This window comes from Gymnodraco acuticeps, unplaced genomic scaffold, assembly GCF_902827175.1.
Source record: "Gymnodraco acuticeps unplaced genomic scaffold, fGymAcu1.1, whole genome shotgun sequence".
Classification (NCBI taxonomy): Eukaryota; Metazoa; Chordata; class Actinopteri; order Perciformes; family Bathydraconidae; genus Gymnodraco; species Gymnodraco acuticeps.
This window is the reverse complement of record NW_022990647.1, coordinates 1,636,866-1,656,928: the sequence shown is the minus strand read 5'-3', so window position 1 is coordinate 1,656,928 and position 20,063 is coordinate 1,636,866. Positions and strand designations below refer to the sequence as shown.

Here is a 20,063-nt window from a genome sequence, read left to right as displayed (position 1 = left end):
AAAATAAGCGTATAGGAATTAAAACATAATACTTTGTATGTAAACTACATCTTATTTACATAGTATTGGACCTTTTTTTTTTTTTTAAAAGGATGGGTCCTATTGACAACATTCACATTTACAGTAACCCCATAATTAGGCTACTATATTTAAATTAATAACTAATAGCCTTAGCGGATTGCACATTACGTCACTCCCATTGTTTGTAGCAGGCCAGTCTTCTTTATCAAAAACAAAAAACAGGCTGATTCAGCGTTAACCTAAATTACATCCCGTCAATAAACATCCCATTATGGCCATACCGATTTCAACTGATAAGGTTTTCAAGGATATGGAGACGGACAGCAGAGGGCTGCATGGACAGAGGAGGAAGAGAGCGACCTCAAGGGGACAAAGTCTCCATTACACCTATTATTTCTCGTGATGTGGCCAACCATCAACAGTCATAATAGATCTGTAAAGATTATAGCCTATATTATCCTCTACTAAATTGCAATGTCAAGGTTGTTATCTTGTATGTCGTTAACACAACGCAGAAGTCTGAATCAAAGTTTTATAAAAAAAATAGATATGTTATGATGTAAATATTGGTTTAACTGTGAAGTTAGTGCTATCACAAAATTGGATTTAATTACACAATTGTGACCAAAATAATTCACAATATCGCCACTAGTTTAACTGTTTGGTCTATTTAGTGTTTTTTAGTCAGTGTCAAAAGGGATAAGAGCGATGATGTGTGTTCATAGCTCTTCAGCATGTATGTCACTCTGAAACACCAATTACTGTCTTCTGCATGTTGTAGAGATAGCACTACCAAATTCAAGTGTAAGGCAGGATGTTTTTCTAGTTTTCCTGATTAAATCATTTCCTGCACTGAAACGTATGTACTTGTCTCTGTGCAAAAGTGTCTAAATTAAATTCCAGTACAGAATAATTACATAAAGGGTAAGCCTACAACAAACTGAACAATCCCCTCAACGCAAACACATATTGAACAACCCCTGTAGCCTCTGGATGCCATCAGTGTTTCTGGCTGCAGCTGTGCAGAGGGAAGATGAAGCCTCATTAACATACCACTGTGACAGTTGAGCCGACATTATGCAGCAGCAAACTCATTGTGAGAGCCGTGGGAGTTTAATCGGTATATTGATAAATGATCAGCTAAATGTTCCCAGGGGCATATCAATATTGACTTTGATGTCATGTTCATAGTTAAGAGTTGAAAAGTACCGCATGTGAACATGACATGCATTGCAAATGTTTTCTGCAGAGAAAGAAACAAACAAGAGGAAAGACATTTGGAAACGTTTCTCTTTTATTGTCCAAGTATTTTTCTTTCCAAACTGATAACCTTTTTCCTTAATGTCTTTTTAAAGAATCATAAAAGTTCAAGGTGTATTTTGCTCTACTTTGTTCTTAAAAACATAAAAAAAAAATCTTAATGTGATTTTAAACATTTAAAGTATTTACAATGTAACAAAGTTCTGGTGTGAAGAATAGTACACAGGTGTTAACGGTCCACACTGGGTAAAGGTAAACTACTTATACCTACAGTGCCCCCCCCACTCCCCTGACACCAGTCATCTCTGAGTTTCTTTAAGTGGGTAAATAACAGAAGGATGTCCACATAGAAAAATATGCAGCAGAACTGTTTCTGTGTGAAACCAAGTCTAACAAATCTATACATTGCATTTTTAAATAAACAGTATCCTACTGTGACCCAGCCTTCAAGTAGGTTATAGGAAACATTCAGTACTGTGATAGAGAGGTGACATGGGTGTCTTTAGTTCAGAGGTGAGAATGTTACTCCATAAAGCACAGGAGAAGTGGAGGAGGTGCAGCGTTTTATTTTCTTCTTTTCAAGTGTTCAGAGGTCGTTATGTGTAAAAATCTGAATTGACTATGCAAGTCAATCCAGGGCTGAAGTTTAGAAGCCTTTCATTAACGCCTTTTCTATTTACCCGACATTAGAGGTAATACATGATGGTAACAAGAAGAATGTAACAATCACCTCCACTACTGAACTATTCCTTCGGGAGAAAAGGAAAGTGTTGGCAGCAGCATCCTTATTTGAGGAGTGCGAGGGTAAAATTAAAACCACCGTTATGGCAGCTTGGTTCATGTCATGCTCATGCTTTAAGTTAAATATACTTTTTTTTTTTTTACAGAAAGATAAATGGTAGATATGATTGAGACATGATAAATAGATTCCAGGTGGAGCATCCTAAATCACAGAAAACATTGGTTTAGGGTCCATATTCAAAGGTGTTTTTCCAATGGCAGCATGACTTAGGTAAAAAGAAAAAAACTCGTGAAATTGTATCTAATTAAAACAGTCCATCAACTCAAAAGAGGAAAAAGCTCCGATCTGCATTTACATGTTTCCAGGAAAAAGAGTTGGTACAAATTCTATAAGGGACGTGTCGAAAGAGTCTGAATACTTTCTTAGGGATTAGCGTTAGGTTTTCTTGCTCCCCAGTCTCTTGAAAACACTGATAGCCCTGACATCCATCTGGGCCCCCACAGCCTCGGCTCCTCCTGCTCCCCCCGCCCCGGTGCTGCTGCTGACCTTGGAGCTGGCTAGGGTCAGCCCCTCCTTGGGTTTGGGCTTGGTGCTGGTCACCCTGTTGTCCTGTGTGTCAGCAGGTAAGGGCGATGCAGCGGCGCTCTGGTGTGATGGAGGCAGCTTGCCCAGTCTCTGAAGCACACTCACCTTGGCAGGGGGGAGGCCATTTGGGGCGCAAGAGGAGGTGGGGGTTTCAGAGGGATGTAGTTTGAATTTACCTCCCAGGCGCCGCAGGGTGGTCGGTGGTGGTTTGGCCACTGGCTCTTTCTTCTGGGAGGGCATGCTTCTCTTGAGCACGCCGGCATACTGAAGAACGGAGCCTTCTCCGTCACTGTCGTCCTCGTCGTCGTCAACATCCACGATTGCAGCCATTTTGACAGGCCTCTGCCCGTTCTCCTCTTCATCTCCTCGGCCAAGACGACTGAACACACCGGTGGCCTGCCAGACAAGCAACCATTACAATACAATTCAATACAAAGGTAGCTATTCATGTTTCCTGACAGGCCTTACCTTGTTATTGCTTGTTGTTGTGTCTGCTTTCGATTCAGCCCCAAGTCTTGAAAACACAGAGTTGCGCTTATTACCTATTTAAGGATTAGAGAAAAAGTTATTACACAAATACTATTGTGATTTGCTACTGGAAATTCAAAGGAGAGCACCATGAGTTGATTAGAGCCTTGCTGTATAACGTAAAATATATGAGGCATATACTAAACTAAACTGTGATTATAACGTACAATACAAGCCTCTGCAGAAGCACAATAGTGTAATCAAAGACGTACTCTACTACGCGTATCCTCAGCAATCCAGCAGAGGATTCCCCCTCTTGTGTTTTATAAGTTCACATGACTAGGGAAGATCACAAGTCAAAATAATGGTTTATTTCCAGAAATTAAAGTAGCAGCTTCAAAAGAGTGAATTGCTAACATTTTATAAGACTGTTTTTAAATTATAAAAACCTAAACTGTGCCAAAGCCTTAGTTTTACAGCTTTTAGAACGGTTGGGTAAAAGCCATGGAATACAATGAATGCTGTGAAGATTGTGAAATAAATCAGATATCTGTATTTAGAGTCAAATGTATTCCCAAAATTGGACTTTGTATTTTGTCAAAGCATGCCCTATGTTGAGAAACTGGCTTTTATATTTAAACATCTAATCAAATGAAATACAAACAATTGTGTTTTCATACGATGATTTTTTGTTTTTAAGAATTATGGTGACTAATGAATTCTAATGACATCAATCATTTCAAAAGAAAAAGACAACCAGAAATAGAGCATTGTAGCAGTTTACAGAGTTGCAACTCTTTTAAAGAGACAGAACCAATCGGATAATTGGTGTCACAGGACAGAAAGGGACAGAAAAGACAAGAGTCTTAAGAGTTATAGTTGGGTTAAATGTAGACAAAGGACAGTAAAAACAGCAGGGGGACAGAGGGTACAGGGGGAAGCATTAGTGAAGACAGGGGATTCAACTACGAGAGAAAGTAATGAGGGTCGAAGGCTTTCTTAAATCAGCCCGAGTCACCCCATTTCGTTTGAATATGAATGAAGTCCATGAAAATGTTAAGTATTGATTAGATGTGGAGCACCAGCTTTATTGTCGCGAGTTGTCAGCAAGGCCCCCGGGTCAGGCCTACCTTTCTTGGCCTGCTGGGCCAGGATGCGGCGTGTACGAGACGTGGAGCCTTTGGGCATGTTGATGATGTACTTGCCTTCCATCTCAGCTGTCACACGTCGGCGCTTCACTGCCTGCAAACTGTTCCCCTCGTCAGCCGGCGGACTTACAACTGACAACAGAGTGGTCGGAACATGAGGATGAACAGAGGTAAGAAATTAGGCAGGATGTCTACATAGGGACAGGAAATACAGGGTAAGAGGTTTAATATATTTACCCGCTTTGCCACTCTTGTTTGCTTGCATGTTGGACACAGTGACAGAGAGGTGGTTGTCAGGCCGACGGGCTGGAGTGGCCGGCGGGGAGTCGCTGCTCAAAGCGTTGGCGATCATACGAGTGGCAGCTGAGGGAAAGCAGAAACATTTAAATAAGTTGTGTTTAAAAAATAAATGGAGACTAGAGCAAAAAAGTGTTTAACTCAATATTAAAATTAATTTTGTTCAATGATTTTAGGAACAAAATATTTTTGTTGTAATCTGCATTTAAATAAAACACGCACTGAGTAGCATTTCAATGTAATGCTGCTACATCATACTCCACGACCACTATATAAGTCACAAATCATGATACACTATTGTAGATTAAGCTTGCAGAGCAGAATACAAAGCGAAGAATGGAGGGTTGGGGTAATTATATCTGATTCATTGTGCAGCTCTATGTGGGATTTCTAGACACTGCAAAGTCAGAAAGTGTTGCAGCTTGTTTTAGTAACATAAGATAAGGTTGATTTTCTTTATCTTTAAAAAGAAACAATTACTCTTTATAATGCCCTAATACTTGTCATAACAACTGCGTCATCATGCGATGATTGAGTTAGTTAGAAAAATAACCTAAATTGTTAATTTATATATCACATGAGGTCTGCTGGTAATACTGCTCCTGTGTGAATGGCTTCAAGTATTAAATGATAACTGTTGATTCCTTTATCTTCAGGCTGGGCTGATATATGAGTCACATGGTTGTCTCAGTACAATGTAGCAATGTAAGTTGTGTGAAATGAGAAGAAACGCATTCTTTTAAATTGCTTATAGAAAAAGGGTTTTCACAAAAGGCTGCAATGATACAAAAAAAAAAGTGAATATGATAAAATGTAGACACTTACGAGAATTGGCAGTTCGTCTGAGCTCAGCTTTAACACTGGTCTGTCCTGAGGAGATGGCTTCTGTGGCCATTTTGCACATGTCCTGAAGAGAGGATACAAATGGCAGAGGTTATGTAAGCTCAGCCTACTGCAGTAGCTTTGAAAGGCAACCATTCTACATGACTGCATCCACAACAAAAGTCAAGATATAAAAAATATACTTTATGCATTTATATCAGCACATGGGCAAAAAGGTGACATGTAGCAGCAGTCACCAATGTTTTGCTAGTCCATGTGACTTAGCACTCTTATAGACGTAGTGTTTGCTGTCCTTTTATTTAATTTATTTTTTAGCCAATCAACACTGCTGTCAGAGCAAAATGAACATGGATATGAGAAGTCAGTTGCCCATGCCTAATGCAAAAACACACATTTTGTGAAACGGCATTGTTCACGTTGTTTATGCACACTGACGTCGGTGCTTTCAGTGTTCTTCACTTTCATTGCAGGAAAAAATCTGCACCGTGTGTTGCATGCAGTCTCCTTTAATTCAACAATGATGCATAAACTAAAAGTGCCTTTTCTGTCAAATATTATTATTAAGATGATTATAAATATTATCAAACGTCTGATCTTACCTGCCTGTAGACCTGCTTGGCATGTTTAAGAATGGCAATGATGTCACCAATGACTGTTATCCCGAGGTCCATCATGATGTCTTTGTTGAGGTCCATCAGCATGTTCTTGTTAATTCTGCAGCGAAAAATCAGAAAAAAATGTATGTACCCAAAGTCGATCATGATTACATTGTTTATAATATATATTTTGTCTGTTTGGAAAACGTTATAAGACTGAAACTTATTCGTTTATTATATTGAGAGCTCAGTTCATGAAAGAGACTGTCACTTCCCCACTAGTGAGCAATAATATATAAAGAATGAATTGCATTTTATTTCACTTACAGACAGTCTGATTAGAAAGGGGCAAAGGAAATGCACGTGTTCACAGCGCAACACAGTGAGGCTAAAGTGTGCTGTACAGAGCAGCCTATGAAAAGCAGACATTAGGTTACCTGTTGTCCACGAAGGAGACTGCATAAGTGACTGCGAGGCCGACTGGGATCCCAGCATCCTTGAAGAACTGAATCCACTCCGACGTGGCTTAAGAAAAATAAAATAAAGACTGTTAGAAACCATACAACAGAAACTATTTCAGTCACACACATTTATTATGTTGACAGGTTTATAATTAAAAGAAATACATTATATTGTTTAAGAAAATAACTAGTGGCTTTACTTAAGAATGATTTTAAATGTAATGGAGTATTTTGTGCATTAACAAGTTAAGGGTCCGAGTACACCTTCCACCACTACTTCTAACTATATGAACAGTATAAAGAGCCTGGAAAAGAAGAGTATCAAGTTATACTCCCAGTGATACTGAACACTACAGTGGCTCTAAACGCTAGTGGGGGACGCAAACCTGAGCAGACATCAGCATGCTGACCACTGCCAGTTGGAGGTTATTTATAACACCCATTATGAACCGTCCGGTGGTTTGAGTAACAGATTTAGATTCAGGGTGAAGGGTGCACATTAGCAGCTGCCAGAACAATGACTCTGTTTAACGTGCTTTGACTGTGACTGATGATCTAACATTGACAAAAAGACAAAACTCACACTGCGTCTAAAACATCATTTAGCACCTGGAAAGAGAGAGAACCACTCACAATCCAATACTTTAAAAATAATATTACAGTAGATTTGGGGAACGGTGTGAAACGCTATCGTTCTGGTCAGTGCCGGTTAGCTCGTGTTAGCATAAGACGATGAATACGCTAAATATAGCCCCTCTCAACATGTAAACGGTCGATAAACCATTGTACCATTCTGGATTAAACGTCCATTTAATCAATGAAAGTGAAAGCAAGCGTTTTAGGTATTAAATCCGTTTCTAGAAACGTTTTTGTTAGCATTCCTCATTAGCATAGCTTCAGCTATGAATCGAAAGGCGCGACCGGTCGTCTTCGACATTCACTACAAGGAAACCCGGTTATAAAACCTCTGAATGGATACAACAGCCATGTCTCACAAACAGAGAAACCACCAAAATAATGTAAACGTTGCAAAGTGTTAACGCTGGCTCGCCGGGCCTTTATGCTCTCACCTGTTGTCACGGACGCCATGTTTACAACAAACGTGTGGTGACGTCATTTCGCCCTGCTCCCGTGACGCTACTTCCGCCCAAACCACTAGTCATGTAGTTTAATGTATGGACGCTAGAGGACAGCAAAGACTGCAAACTAACAGACAACTTCACAAGCAAATACCAACAGTATAAGTATGGATCATGCAAAATGAAAATGTTAAGCACCAGACACTTTTTAATTGCCATATTAATTTAATTGAAAATAGTGATGCATTAATGTGTTCATCACTTCAATGCGTGTCGATTTATATTTTGTATTAATAACCTATATCAATTCACTCAAGTAAAGTGCAAGTACCTCAATGTATTATTTAAGGCGTAAATGTACTTTGTGACATTACACCACTTCTTGTCCAACAGGGCCCAGTCATTGCTGCAAGTTGTCAAAAAAAGATTCCCCCTTAGTCTGATTCTAAAATGTCCCAACAATGTGCAAAATACACAACATTAATACAAATCAGAAACTTTAACACATTGTAGACACAGTTTATTGTTGTCAAGTTTCCTTTTCTCTCTTTGTAAACATGACAAACAGGTTTGAGTCAGGTTCGCGAAGAAGATGATGCAGGTACGACAAGCAGCAAACCCTCATGTGTCTACAGATGTTGCTAATAAATAGTAGGCCTACTTTACGCCTCTTCTCTTCGTTTTTAAAAAAATATTTAATTTGATTTAAATAACTTCCATGTCATGTGACCAAATGACCCCACGTTAGTGCAGCCTTGTATAATTAAACTGGACAAGTAAAACATATTTTTTCATTTTATATGATTTTTAAAAATGCTGCTGTTTCATCTTGATTGAAAAGTATTTTTCAATAGTTTTCAATTCAAGTAGCCCAATGAAAATCCTGCAAAGTTCAAGCATTTATAAGTGAGAGACATGTATCTTGTAATATGTTGTTTATTTATGTAATCTCTTCACAAATTGGAAAGGAAGTCCATTTGTTCAAATCAGAGATAGCTCACCCATCTTTTGCTGCTTAAAAATCAAGACACAAACCTTTCAAATCTAAAGTTTTATAAGATAGCACAAAGGAAGAAGCTGCAATCTGGATACAGAAGATCACAGAGCTCTCACTTCAAAGGTGAGTTAGAAAATGTATAACACTTTGGTCCTTTTCAAAGTAAAAGAAAATGAAAACGATTAGTTGGTTATTCGTTATTCAAAATAAACAGTACTTTATGATGTGCAGACAAATATTAAGCTATGTAAAATAATATTCACTGAAAAAACAGATCAGTTGATATGAAAGCACCATCATTACATTGTCATGTAATTAACCATGCACCCTAAATATCGCTCTTTTTAATTTCTGGAGTCTGATACACATCTTGAACAAAGTTTATTTGGGCCTTTCACTTCTGTAATTTCACATATTATCAATGTATCAAATCACAATTGATCTGTGTAACAAAAGTGCAACCTTTTCCAATGAGATGTAAATATAACAAAACATCGATGACAGGGATGGATAAGAAAATAAGCATTGCCTTTCTGAAATGGAGGAACATTGTGGCTGCACATCACTCATAAATGAAAGCTTGTTAGATTGTCATGATGATTGTCTTAAACCTTAGTGGTACAAGAAGTATGTTGAATAACATTTTAATATGGTAACAGAAAGGATAATCAAACAATACATCATCACACTTGACATAGAGTAGCTGTCAGTTTGAGCACTGCCTGAATTGCTACATAACGTTTATCCAAGAGGACAAGAAGTATTGCATTTCATACCAGGGAAAACATGACAACAGAGTGTACAAATTGAAGTAAAAAAAAATCCAACATTCTTCCCATCATAGAAAAATAGGAAAGCTCTTGTTAAGTTAACTCTAACATAGCCTTTGAACATTACTAGAGGATTTCTTATAACTCTCCTAACCCTCTTTGTCACATTTTCAAATTCATTAGCAAATGATATGTGATTGTTAACATACAGAAACAAAATATTTAATAATGTCAATGAAATCCTAGGCAAAGAAAATAGACGTGTGGTGACCACAGTAAGTGTTTTATCATTTAAAGTCCAAGGGCCCTCTGAGATCTGTTTATAACAGTTGAAGATATAGCAGGCAATTCATATTGAACCATGATGAAATCACAAAATGATTACTGGGCTCTCAGAGCGACAGCTGCTGGGAGTTCACTGTGTTATTGGCTTCCTTTGGAAATGAAACGCTCTGATGATACAAGCAGTGCGTTTATTTATCCGGAGCCTCACCTACAGCATGTATAACTTTCTGGCCCATTACAGTTTGTTATAAGTAGCACCACAAAACCTATGTACATGAGAACTGTTGAATATGTTTTATGATTATTCTAACACCAAAACATATTCTCATCACATTTGTATTTGGAGAGAAATCAAAAGGCATTTCTAACATCCAACACCGCCCTTACTCAACATTTAAAACAAATAAAAATGAGGTCTGTCCATTTTCTGACCGCCAAGAGCCACATCTAAACATTTATACCATTGATCTAGCGATTGTTTTTGAATAAACGTGTATTTATTGAAAATAAAGTTTCTTATTCAGCAAAAATACAATCACAGAACATGTTAGTCATAACAAAACTACATGTTTTCTTTTAGTACACATGGACATGGATTAACATCATAATACGTATTCATATCAAGGCTTCATCTGTGGCTCTCCTTAAAACACACATTTCTTTTACAGAGTAACCATTTATTAAGTGATATGTTTATAACGGACAGAAATGCATACTTGGTATGAAACATTTAGTCCTTAAATAAATCCGAACACTTTTAATATCTGTATCAACATTAAATGACACTAGTTTGTATTTCCTCATGTTGTGCTAACTAAGAATGAAGTGGCATTAAGGTGTCAGTAGCATTTTGGACAGACCTCACAAAGAAACAAAAAAAAGAAAGGCGTTTTCACAAATGTCTAACATCATCATCATAAACATACATTTAATGTAACTTGAATAGTTCTTTATATTTGTTTACAAAACATAAATACACATTGAAAGAGGCAGTTACATCGTGCTTCATGTTGAGGGACAGGGCAGTACTTTTTTTCTTCCTTTAGAAAAATATTCTTTTAAAAACTAAACCTCAGTAACATTTTTTCTTCATTGACAAAAATATCCCATTTAAATCTGCAGACATTCATATTTTACAATCATGGTACATACACATATATATATATGTGTAACCTGTATATATGTATGCATAAAGGTTTGATGATCATTTTTTGTAGTGCACAACGTGCCTCCAAAGTTGCCAAATGAAAATACCATAAAATAATTAAATCATATTTATGATGCAATAATAATAGTAACAGTTGTGAGAAAATCACCAGATTAAAAAAGAACAAGAAATGGCAACAGCACAAGTGAAAGCCGAGGTAAAAGCAAAACGATCGAACACACAAACATAAACATTAAAATATATAACAATTCTCACTCAAACATACAGGAAAAACAAATTGTACAAATTCACAGGCAACGAAGGGACGCAAATTCAACGACATCTTCTCCCCTTTTGTTTCCAGGTGTTGCTTTGGGCTCAATCACCACATCAACCTCAATAAAGAAAGAAATAAACGGGCCAGGTGTCTCAGAGTGGATGCACTCACAATAAACGCACCCCCGCCTCGTCTCCGCTGAGAGAACAGGGGAGGTACAGAGACAACTGAGCCCAAATGTTTCGAGGTTGCCTGAATCGCTGCTAAAAAAACGTTTGTCCTGTAAATAAAGGCATTGGTTCACATCTGATTGATTCTGAGCAAAACACAGAGTATCATATCTTCAATTCAGAGACTTGAAAGGGATGATGTTAACATACGCATGTAGGCTCTGTGTTATGGAGGTGTTCTTACTAAGGCTACACCTCCACACAGTTGGCAAAAGCAAGATCTACTTTTGTTTCTTTTTTATGTTTTTAACATTTGGCTCTTTCTGCATTTTCAACATTTGGTTCCAAAAACGGATGGTTAGCATGGGAGTCATTCTCTTGAATGAGTCTGTCAAGCTTAGTCGCACTACCTTTCCTTCCTCCTTGCTAAACTTGTCTCTGTCCTTGCTCTTAACCGGCCTCGCAACAAAAGACGTGTCCCATCTTCATTATGTGAACATTGAAAAATGGCTCATCAGAAGACAGTTGCATCTGTCTCGCATCTTGCGTTCATCACTTTATCTATGTGTGTGCTTAAAAGGATTTAGATCCTGTTCACTGCTAGTGTCTGCATGGGGGGGGGGGCGGTGTTGCATCCATGTCCTTGTATGAAAGGGTGCAAAAGGGCTTGCTGGTTGGGTCAGTCACTCAAGGTCCCAAGGGCTGGTGGGGGTCTTCGGGCTCTCAGGGTTCGAAGACTTCAGAGAGAGGGAGAGGAAGAAACACAAGACAGAAGAGGAGAAGATACGCAGACGGCAGAAGAATTAAAAAAGAAGAAAACACGAATGAAGTAAGCACAAGAATCAGACGAGGCTCGGATACTCAGATCCCCGATATGCCAAGTCCAAACAACACACGCAGAGGCGAAGGGAAGTCGAGCAGATTAAAGGTTAGAGGTGAGCGAGAAACCATCAGTTTGTCTTTCACAAAGAAAAGACCATGAACAAAATGTCCTTCGACCCCATTTCAGATTTGCACAAATAGATTCAGCAACAGGAAGAAGGAGGAAAGGGATGGAATAGGATGAGAGCAAGAGCACTTGAAAAGTCAACCGACAGAGGGAACGAGGTGGGGGCACTGGTGCTGGTTGGATCATTAACTGAGTGATGAATGTTCATTGTTAATTAATCTTTTACTTAAGTTTACATCAAATCATTTTAAGATTTGCAACGTGGATTTTTTCACTGTTTTTATTCACGTATCTTGTTGCAGCTATTCTAATACAAAACATTAAATGATTTATGTATTGGTGGTTAAGGTTAGATTTAATGTAACTAATGTGCAAATATATGGCTCTTGATTGGAATGTGTAAACTTTAACCCCATCAGATACAAACTATATTCTTCAATAAGTGAGACTGATGGGTTCTCTGTATGTACTTGCCTCAGCCTGTACTTCCAGCGGGCATAATGTGTGTGCGTGTTGATATGTGTGCGCGTGTCTGTCGGTTAGTCAGAGTGCCAGCAGCGAAGGCGAGTTCAGGGAATCAGACGACTGCTCGCTACTGCTGTTCCGCTGGTTGGCACTGACCCCGCAGGCTCCCTCTGGGTAGGTGAACACAAATGAAGATGTGTATGAGGTGTTGTAGTTGCCAATGGCCGCTTCGTCATGGTTACCACCACCACCACCACCACTGTCGCTGGCCATGAAGCACGGCCTGCCTGCTGCCGGCTCACTTGAGCCATAGAAAGAACGAGAAAACTCTACCTCCTGCATTATCCCTGGCGGAAGCTGCTGCTGGACCGGAGGCTGGGACTGTGTGGAGGCCAGATGGGCTGTGTAGGCAGGAGGCAGATAGAAAGAGTCTTCCCTCACGGCCAAGCCCACGATGGAGACCGGAGGTTGTAAGGTCACGGGAGGGAGCTGGAGCTGGACTTGAGGCATCTGCACCGAGCCCTGCTGTGATGCCTCCGTGTACGAGATCTTACAGGACGGCTGGTGGGCCACCAGGACAAACTCCAGACGCTCCTTCTCCTTCTGCAGCTCAGAGATCTCAGCCTCCAGCTCGGCCTTCTCCTCCTCCAGGATGTCCGTCTCCTGTGGGCATGAACAGAGAAAGAAAGAAAAAGGAACAGGAGGGTAAAACAAAGGATGGTAGAGGAGGGAAGAAGATGTGCAGAAGAAAGAGAGAGAAAATGTGTTAGTTACTCCAAACCTCTACTATAGTGTTTGTGGGTGGATGTATCCATCCCAGCAAAAATACCTCCTTCACCTGCAGTTAAATATGTAGGTTGGCTTATGTAAGAGACCATTAATTAGTCCATAAATAGTTTGTATTGAGGACTGTAATTTGCATTACCACAGCTCAACACCCTATTATCATAAACCATAATCTAACATGTCCACATTTATCCACACACAATGCAATGCGAGGCAAGGTAAAGTATGTAATTATGATCATTACTCATTCTGGTAGTTAAAACAAGGCCTAGCTCACCGACTGCAGTCTGTCTGTGAGATCTCGTCTGCGGTTTCTACATTTAGCGGCAGCCAACTTGTTTCTCTCTCGCCGAACACGCCTCTTCTCCTCCTCCTCAGGTGTTAGCTATGTTGAAGGAGAAAAATATCAAACAGATTAAGATCAAAGTTTTATATTTTATTGAAAATATTTGTATATTGTGTTTGGACTGTGTCAGTGTGACAAAACCAGCTATGGTTGTCTTGAGAGCAAAATGCCTTTTTTAAAAAAAAAGTTTCCTAAAAGTTTGGCATAAATGCTTATCCTCCCCCCACAGACCCCAACATATACCTGACCTTCTCTGACAAAACTTCATACTAGCATATGCATATGGTCAGCATTCAGTAGACTGGAAGTTACTCTTAGTCTTTTTATGCTTGTTACCTATGACCGTGAAAGTGTTTGTGCACACTACTGCTCATCAACACAGTAAACTGTGGTTGAATCTGATTGTTTTGACCCCAATGTAAACAATGTACCTATACTATATGTGTAACATGTCAACAAACAAATAATTCAAGCACACACACTTACTAACACACCAACATCTCCATCCTCACTCACAGACTCCTCTCGGGTACGACGGCTGCGGGTTCTGGATTGGCGGATGGGACCTGGAGCTGGGCCTTGAATGTCTGAACTTGTGGGGTTGAATGCAGACCCTGAGGAATAACTGGGGCCTGGCATGTCATACGGGTCAAGCAGTGACACTGGCTGGGTCATTGTTGTTGTCCCAGTCCCACTCAGGCCAGAGGCCTGGGAGGAGACGAGGGTTGGCTGTACCATCCACTGTAGATCCTGACTGGTGGTGATGGCGGTGACGGTGGGCACGAATGAACTCGGCATTTCCCCTCCGACACTGGTCCCTGGCCCGATGCCCACAATGCTCAAGCCAGCTCCTGCTGAGACACACTCCTGTGCAGGAAATGGTAAAACTGGTTTTAAACATCATCTTAAGCCGTAGGTTAGTAAACATATTCAGACAAACATACGTAGAAATGCACGCAGAAACAAGCTTCGATCAACTGCTTTCTTAAAGTGTTTGTCATATTTAATAAAAACCTATTGGAACCGCATTACAGGCAACTTAAACAACCAAATGCTGCTATCAAGGTTCCAATTGTTAAAAACCAATATATTTCAACTCAATTTGAATTAAGGTCAAATACAAATGAATACATGAAATGACATAAAGTTATTTTGTAATTTCTTTTTATAATATCCTTACATTTTAAATGTGATGCATATTAATTATTAGCCTATTTTAATAAATCTTTTAAACTTCCTACCCTGTTTTGGTGTAATTTAGGAAGCCTTTTGTAATACCTTGGTAAAGATCAGTATATTTGCTCGTTTTGAATCTTGAATTGTTTGTCTCACAACTGATATATTTTAGGCTTGTATAAATATACAATACAATTTAAATCTGTCGCTTGTGTTTTGTGTTTTATTTTAGATCAGGAAGGAGAAGGTATTGCATTAGTTAATGTTCATATAAAGCGTGACAGGCGGCTCGACCAATCATCTCTCTCATAGAGCGTGGCCCCGCCTTCTCCCCCCTCCTCGTCACACCCCTGGTGTTTCCCTTGGCAACGCGACGTAGCACTCCAAAATAGAACAAGCATTTACGTCACGGCCAGGCTCCGCTGCTTACGTACGGGGGTTCCGTTCTGCGGTGAGCTGCAAACTGAGCACGTTGTCATAGCCTGAGGGCTGCTGCCGGGACTACTAGCAACAGATATACCTACTACATTAAGACTGAATTATATATTTAGCAAAATAATGTTTTATCTGAACACCCAGTGGCAGGAGCACCGTACGTTGTACGCTATTGATGTGTCTATTATTATGATAGCTTAGCCAGATAGCCTATGTCAAATGTCTCAACTACGAAACACATTGCTAAACTACCACAAGACCTGCTGTAGTTATGAATAAATGCAAATATAACAGCTTTAACATTGTTAAATATATTGTTGCTATTATTTTGAATGTTGTCTTACCTGTGGAGCAACAGTGGTCCGTGGGCTTCCGAAGGAGTCCACCGAGGAAAGGTACTGTGACTCTATAGATGGAGAGGAGCTCCCACGGGATCCGCTGTCTGGGTCGCCGGGGAACCCTTGGTACATCTCCCCGGAGGGACCGAGAGAGAGCAGGACTCCCGCAGTGAGGTCTTCTGAGAGCGCGGGGTTACCTGCAATGGCAGGGCAGTCCCACACAAAAACATAACTAAAGGAGAATGATGTGACAGGCGTTGTGAAGTTAGCCCAACCAAACCTACATTGATAATGGATACAAAGTTGGATAACCCCACCATAAGTTTTAGCCTCATTGTGTGTGCATGAATAAATGAATCGTTAAAGAATATTCCTAAATCCAGTTTATGTTATGCCTAACAACATGTTGAGGTAGCCTATTTTGTAAAAGCAAAGAAAGCACGAAAGTATTTATTTGGTAATCTCTTAAAAAGCCTATCGAAAGATGTGTAGCCTACTTATTAATGTTTCCGACCTACTTTTAGAATGCATTTTTTTAATCAAACACATAGACACATCGTCCATAAACAAATCAATGTTGACTTACAGTTGATGATCTTTTTGCAATTTCCTGGTAAAATGCTCTTCCAAAAAAGTTGCATGAAGAAGCTTAATCCAGTTCCCCGTGTTTACGGGGAAGCGTCCCAATTCAATGTGTTAAAAAGTCCTCTCGTTTAGCTTTAAATCCTCGAAGCGTGGTCCTTTATCCGCTCGTCAAATGTGCGATTATGTATCCATAAAGTCCACTCTATGGACGCTGGAGGACGTGAGAAGTGACCTGTTACGGTACACAGTAGCAGATCTGGTCCTATGAATGAATCCATCCTCGCGGAGAACCAGAGCCTTTCTAGAGGTGGAGTTCCTCTGACGTACATGCCCATATTTGGACCGAATGTTGTGTTTGGTATCCTTGGTGACGTTGAGGGATTCCCTCTCCCACAGAAATGGACCAGAAGCTCACCTCGCTGTCGGATAATAATAGATGTTTTAGTGCTATCATAGGCACAAGATATTTCTCACCGTCTGACTATTTCTGAGAGGAAATTTTAAGAAACTTCGGTGAGATAAATTTGGAAAGTATCTATTTATGACTAGCTATCTATGCTGGAACATTATTTTGGGGCATGTAGGTTAGCCTATACGTCAATACATTATAACAGTTAGGCTACTATTAATAAACGGAATAAATAACATGCCAAAGCCACTATAGTTTGTCTGAATGGCATACCAGGTTCGCTTTAGCAGCATGGTAAACAAGATATGGCTATACATTATAATGCAACACACACAAATGTATGTCCCTCTCTGAAGGAATCCTGGCAGGCATTCAAGGGAAACCCTCCTGTAAAGTTTCTCAGGACACGCCCTGGGGAGTCCTCTGAGTTTGAGGAGTTTAACGTAATGTGAGGAAAGACTCCTTTTCACTTGTGTCTGAACACGCCCTTTACATGGAGGCAGGCACGGTGCCAAGTAGCCTAGCCTTTATTTGCCACAGGTTTGCAACACAGCATCAAACCTACGCTAGGCTATAGCACCGAATAACATACAATTTCAGATACATATTTAGTTGTAGGCCTAATAAGACTCTATGAAACAGAAGCAACAATATCCTCATTACAATGAACAAAAACATGAAATGGTAAACAGTATAACTCTATCACGGACAGTGGGCAGCAGTGACGGAAATCGGTTCCTGTCATTGCAAACATCACCCGTTGGAGCAGAAAGTGATTCATTATGATGAGGACACAAGTGGGAATGTGGCAGGTGGGAGGCTGGCTTTGGTGGGGGAGATTGCGGGAAAATCGGTTGGCAAGTCATGAATGAAAATCTAAAATTCAATGTATTTTCGGTGAATGTCAAGGGGCGGGCATGCAGCTGTGTAAAGGACTACAGCTACTGCTCATGTGTGTAAAGGCATGAGCAAAAGGGAAGAGTTGGGGATAACAGCCAACAGGTTATTAGTCAGCAGCACTACAACAACGTCACAGACGAGGATCCACGGAGGACGTGTGTCCGAGCTGCCGTTACCAGTGCCGCTGAACCGGGGATGACTCGTTGATGTAAGTTGTTCATGGTGTGGAATTGTTGAGGTGGATAGCTGATAACGCAGGCAAACAACCCACATTCATGGGGAAATAAATATACAATAATTGCACGACATTCCGGGGCGAGGGTATAAGAAATCGCAGAGCTAACTGGTTAATATCACCATTTGCTGCTTAAAATACGATTAGATTTAACAGTAACACAATCAAACACGTGTCCATTTCTTTATACATGGCAAAAATATCACAAACACTCACGTTAAACAGGTTTTCAGGCTAAAAGTAACCGGTACCATGTGCTATCCTCGAGACTGAGTGTGTGTAGCGTTGTTCTGTCGCCATGGATATGCTGTGCCTCTGACGTATACAATTTGGTCTTTTTTGTTATGCTGCCTGGCAACAGGTTTCCGTGGTAACCGGCTACAGCAGGAGGAGCAGACAATATGGCTTCCGGATTCTTTCTGTGCTGGATATCCGAGGAAAGCTGAGTATACAACAGGCAACAGCGACTGTTATTGTTGTTTTAGCACAGTTTTAACCGTCAAAGCCCGTTGCTCGTATCTTTGTCAAATCAGGGAAGTTACGTTGAACTAGTTAGCAGTTTACTAAAACGGTGTTTTGTACCGTTTACTCGACGTGCCTGTGAAATGCCTCGAAACCATAGACTGTATAAAGTTCGAAACGCACGGTAGACCTACATGTTGTTGTTACTGTATCGCAGATGTGGAGGAGGATGGGCTACTCCGATGTTTTGCTCGTGGATAAAGTTAAGTAGAAGTTTGACTATTATACAATGGGGTAACGTGTACCATTGTATTTAAGTAGTTATGTAAATATTCGACACTGCGAATGACATTCAATATGTTTATTTGAAGATAAGATATAGGCTACTCTTCACCTTAGCTTGATTTTTTGACTGTCAATGTTTAAATATCTACGCTGCTAGCCCTATTAAAATACATTGATTTAAAACATCAATGTAAGCAACTGATTCATTGTTTCGTATATTTGTATGTTATTTCAACTAATCTGCTTGCTTGACAAATGTTACTGTGACTCTTAAAGGTGGGGTAGGTAAGTTTGAGAAACCGGCTCAATATACACTTTTTGTTATATTCCATGGAATGCTCTTAACATCCCGATAGCAATGAATATCTTAAGTGCTTTGACAAAAAATCCATAAAAAAATGTCATCTGTGGAAGCCGTAGAGCCTCAGAGCCCTAGAGCCTCTAGGGCTCTGGTAGTACTGTAAAAAGCACGACCAATCATTTTAGCCGGCCCGGCTAAAATAACTGGATGGCCTACCTACCTTCCATCTGTGCACAAACTTATCTTGTGCCCTCATTGGTCATGTGCGCGTTCGTGTGTGTTGGAGGAGGGGCTCTGTAAGGAAGTGGCAGATTTTTTTCGGCTGTGTATTTTCAAATTCTTGCGCACTCGAGCTGGTTTCTCCAAAATTACCTACCCCACCTTTCATTGTGCTCAGTAATAATCGCCTAGCTAATTACAAATATATCTATCCATTATCCAATACTGGTTAAGTATCAACAAAACAAACCCCTACACATTCTGACTACTTTGTTTTCAGATTCAACAACATGAGTAACACTTTGTGATCTTCAAGTGGCTACAGCAGCTGATGTGGAAAAGATGGGCATTAATAAAGTGATTATGTTTTGAATTAATTCAGCATATTTTTCTCAGCTATCATGTAGCAGGTTATTCAATTGAGTTTACTTTATTTAATAAAACAATTTGCTCAGTTTATTCTGATTCCAGGGAATCAGCATAACACAATCAAACAGTTTGTCAATCTAGTCCACTGCTGTCCCGGGTTTTAGTTTATATTTAAAAGTTTAATAAGTTTTAACCATAGGTTTTAACCCTCTATGGCAGGGGTATTCAACTAAAATTCAACGAGGTCCAGTTAGAGAAAATCTCCCCATGCAAAGGTCCGGAACATCCAAATGTCTAAGTTTCTTTATGCATTAGTGTGATATATATATATTGAAGTAGATGTAGCTTTATCAACGTCTGCATGTAATCAACAACTGACTGCCAATCAAATAAAGAGTACAATTAAAAAACAACAATATTTATTGTCAATTAACATTGAACTATACAGATATACAGTAAATACTGTGGATATGTGTAATGTTCCTCTCGGGCTGCATTTAAAAATAAAATAGAGAAAATAAATAAAATAGCTTTTGAAAATGTGTGCATCTTAAAAGTGCTTAATTTTAGATAAATAAAATAAAGTGTAGCAGCAGCTTGAGTTTCCCTTTTTCTTTGTTAACCGTTTCACATCATGACTTAACAGTTTCAGACGAT

General features: G+C 39.7%; 2 protein-coding genes across 6 annotated transcripts; both read right to left on the bottom strand.

Moving 5' to 3' along the window:
* Positions 1-1,293: 1,293 nt before the first annotated feature.
* On the bottom strand, positions 1,294-7,563 carry cunh19orf47 (chromosome unknown C19orf47 homolog). 2 transcript variants are annotated; one of them, XM_034229344.1, is made up of 8 exons: positions 7,492-7,563; positions 6,398-6,485; positions 5,964-6,078; positions 5,347-5,428; positions 4,462-4,587; positions 4,207-4,356; positions 3,077-3,150; positions 1,294-3,004 (listed from the first exon to the last, which is right to left on the bottom strand). In XM_034229344.1, the coding sequence occupies exons 1-8, from the start codon at positions 7,508-7,510 to the stop codon at positions 2,459-2,461; spliced, it is 1,200 nt and encodes a 399-aa protein (XP_034085235.1). In that variant the 5' UTR covers positions 7,511-7,563; the 3' UTR covers positions 1,294-2,458. The 2 variants fall into 2 exon arrangements, with proteins under 2 accessions (XP_034085235.1, XP_034085236.1); XM_034229345.1 differs by having other exon boundaries at positions 4,282-4,356.
* A 1,298-nt stretch (positions 7,564-8,861) lies between these two features.
* Positions 8,862-18,063, bottom strand: fosb (FBJ murine osteosarcoma viral oncogene homolog B). 4 transcript variants are annotated; one of them, XM_034229333.1, is made up of 7 exons: positions 17,987-18,051; positions 16,228-16,645; positions 15,648-15,838; positions 14,179-14,559; positions 13,624-13,731; positions 12,894-13,223; positions 8,862-12,730 (listed from the first exon to the last, which is right to left on the bottom strand). In XM_034229333.1, exons 2-7 carry the CDS (start codon positions 16,280-16,282, stop codon positions 12,665-12,667), a joined length of 1,131 nt encoding a protein of 376 aa, XP_034085224.1. In that variant the 5' UTR covers positions 16,283-16,645; positions 17,987-18,051; the 3' UTR covers positions 8,862-12,664. The 4 variants fall into 4 exon arrangements, with proteins under 4 accessions (XP_034085224.1, XP_034085225.1, XP_034085223.1 ...); XM_034229334.1 differs by having other exon boundaries at positions 8,862-11,883; XM_034229332.1 differs by having other exon boundaries at positions 8,862-13,223; positions 14,209-14,559; positions 17,987-18,063.
* Positions 18,064-20,063: the final 2,000 nt, after the last annotated feature.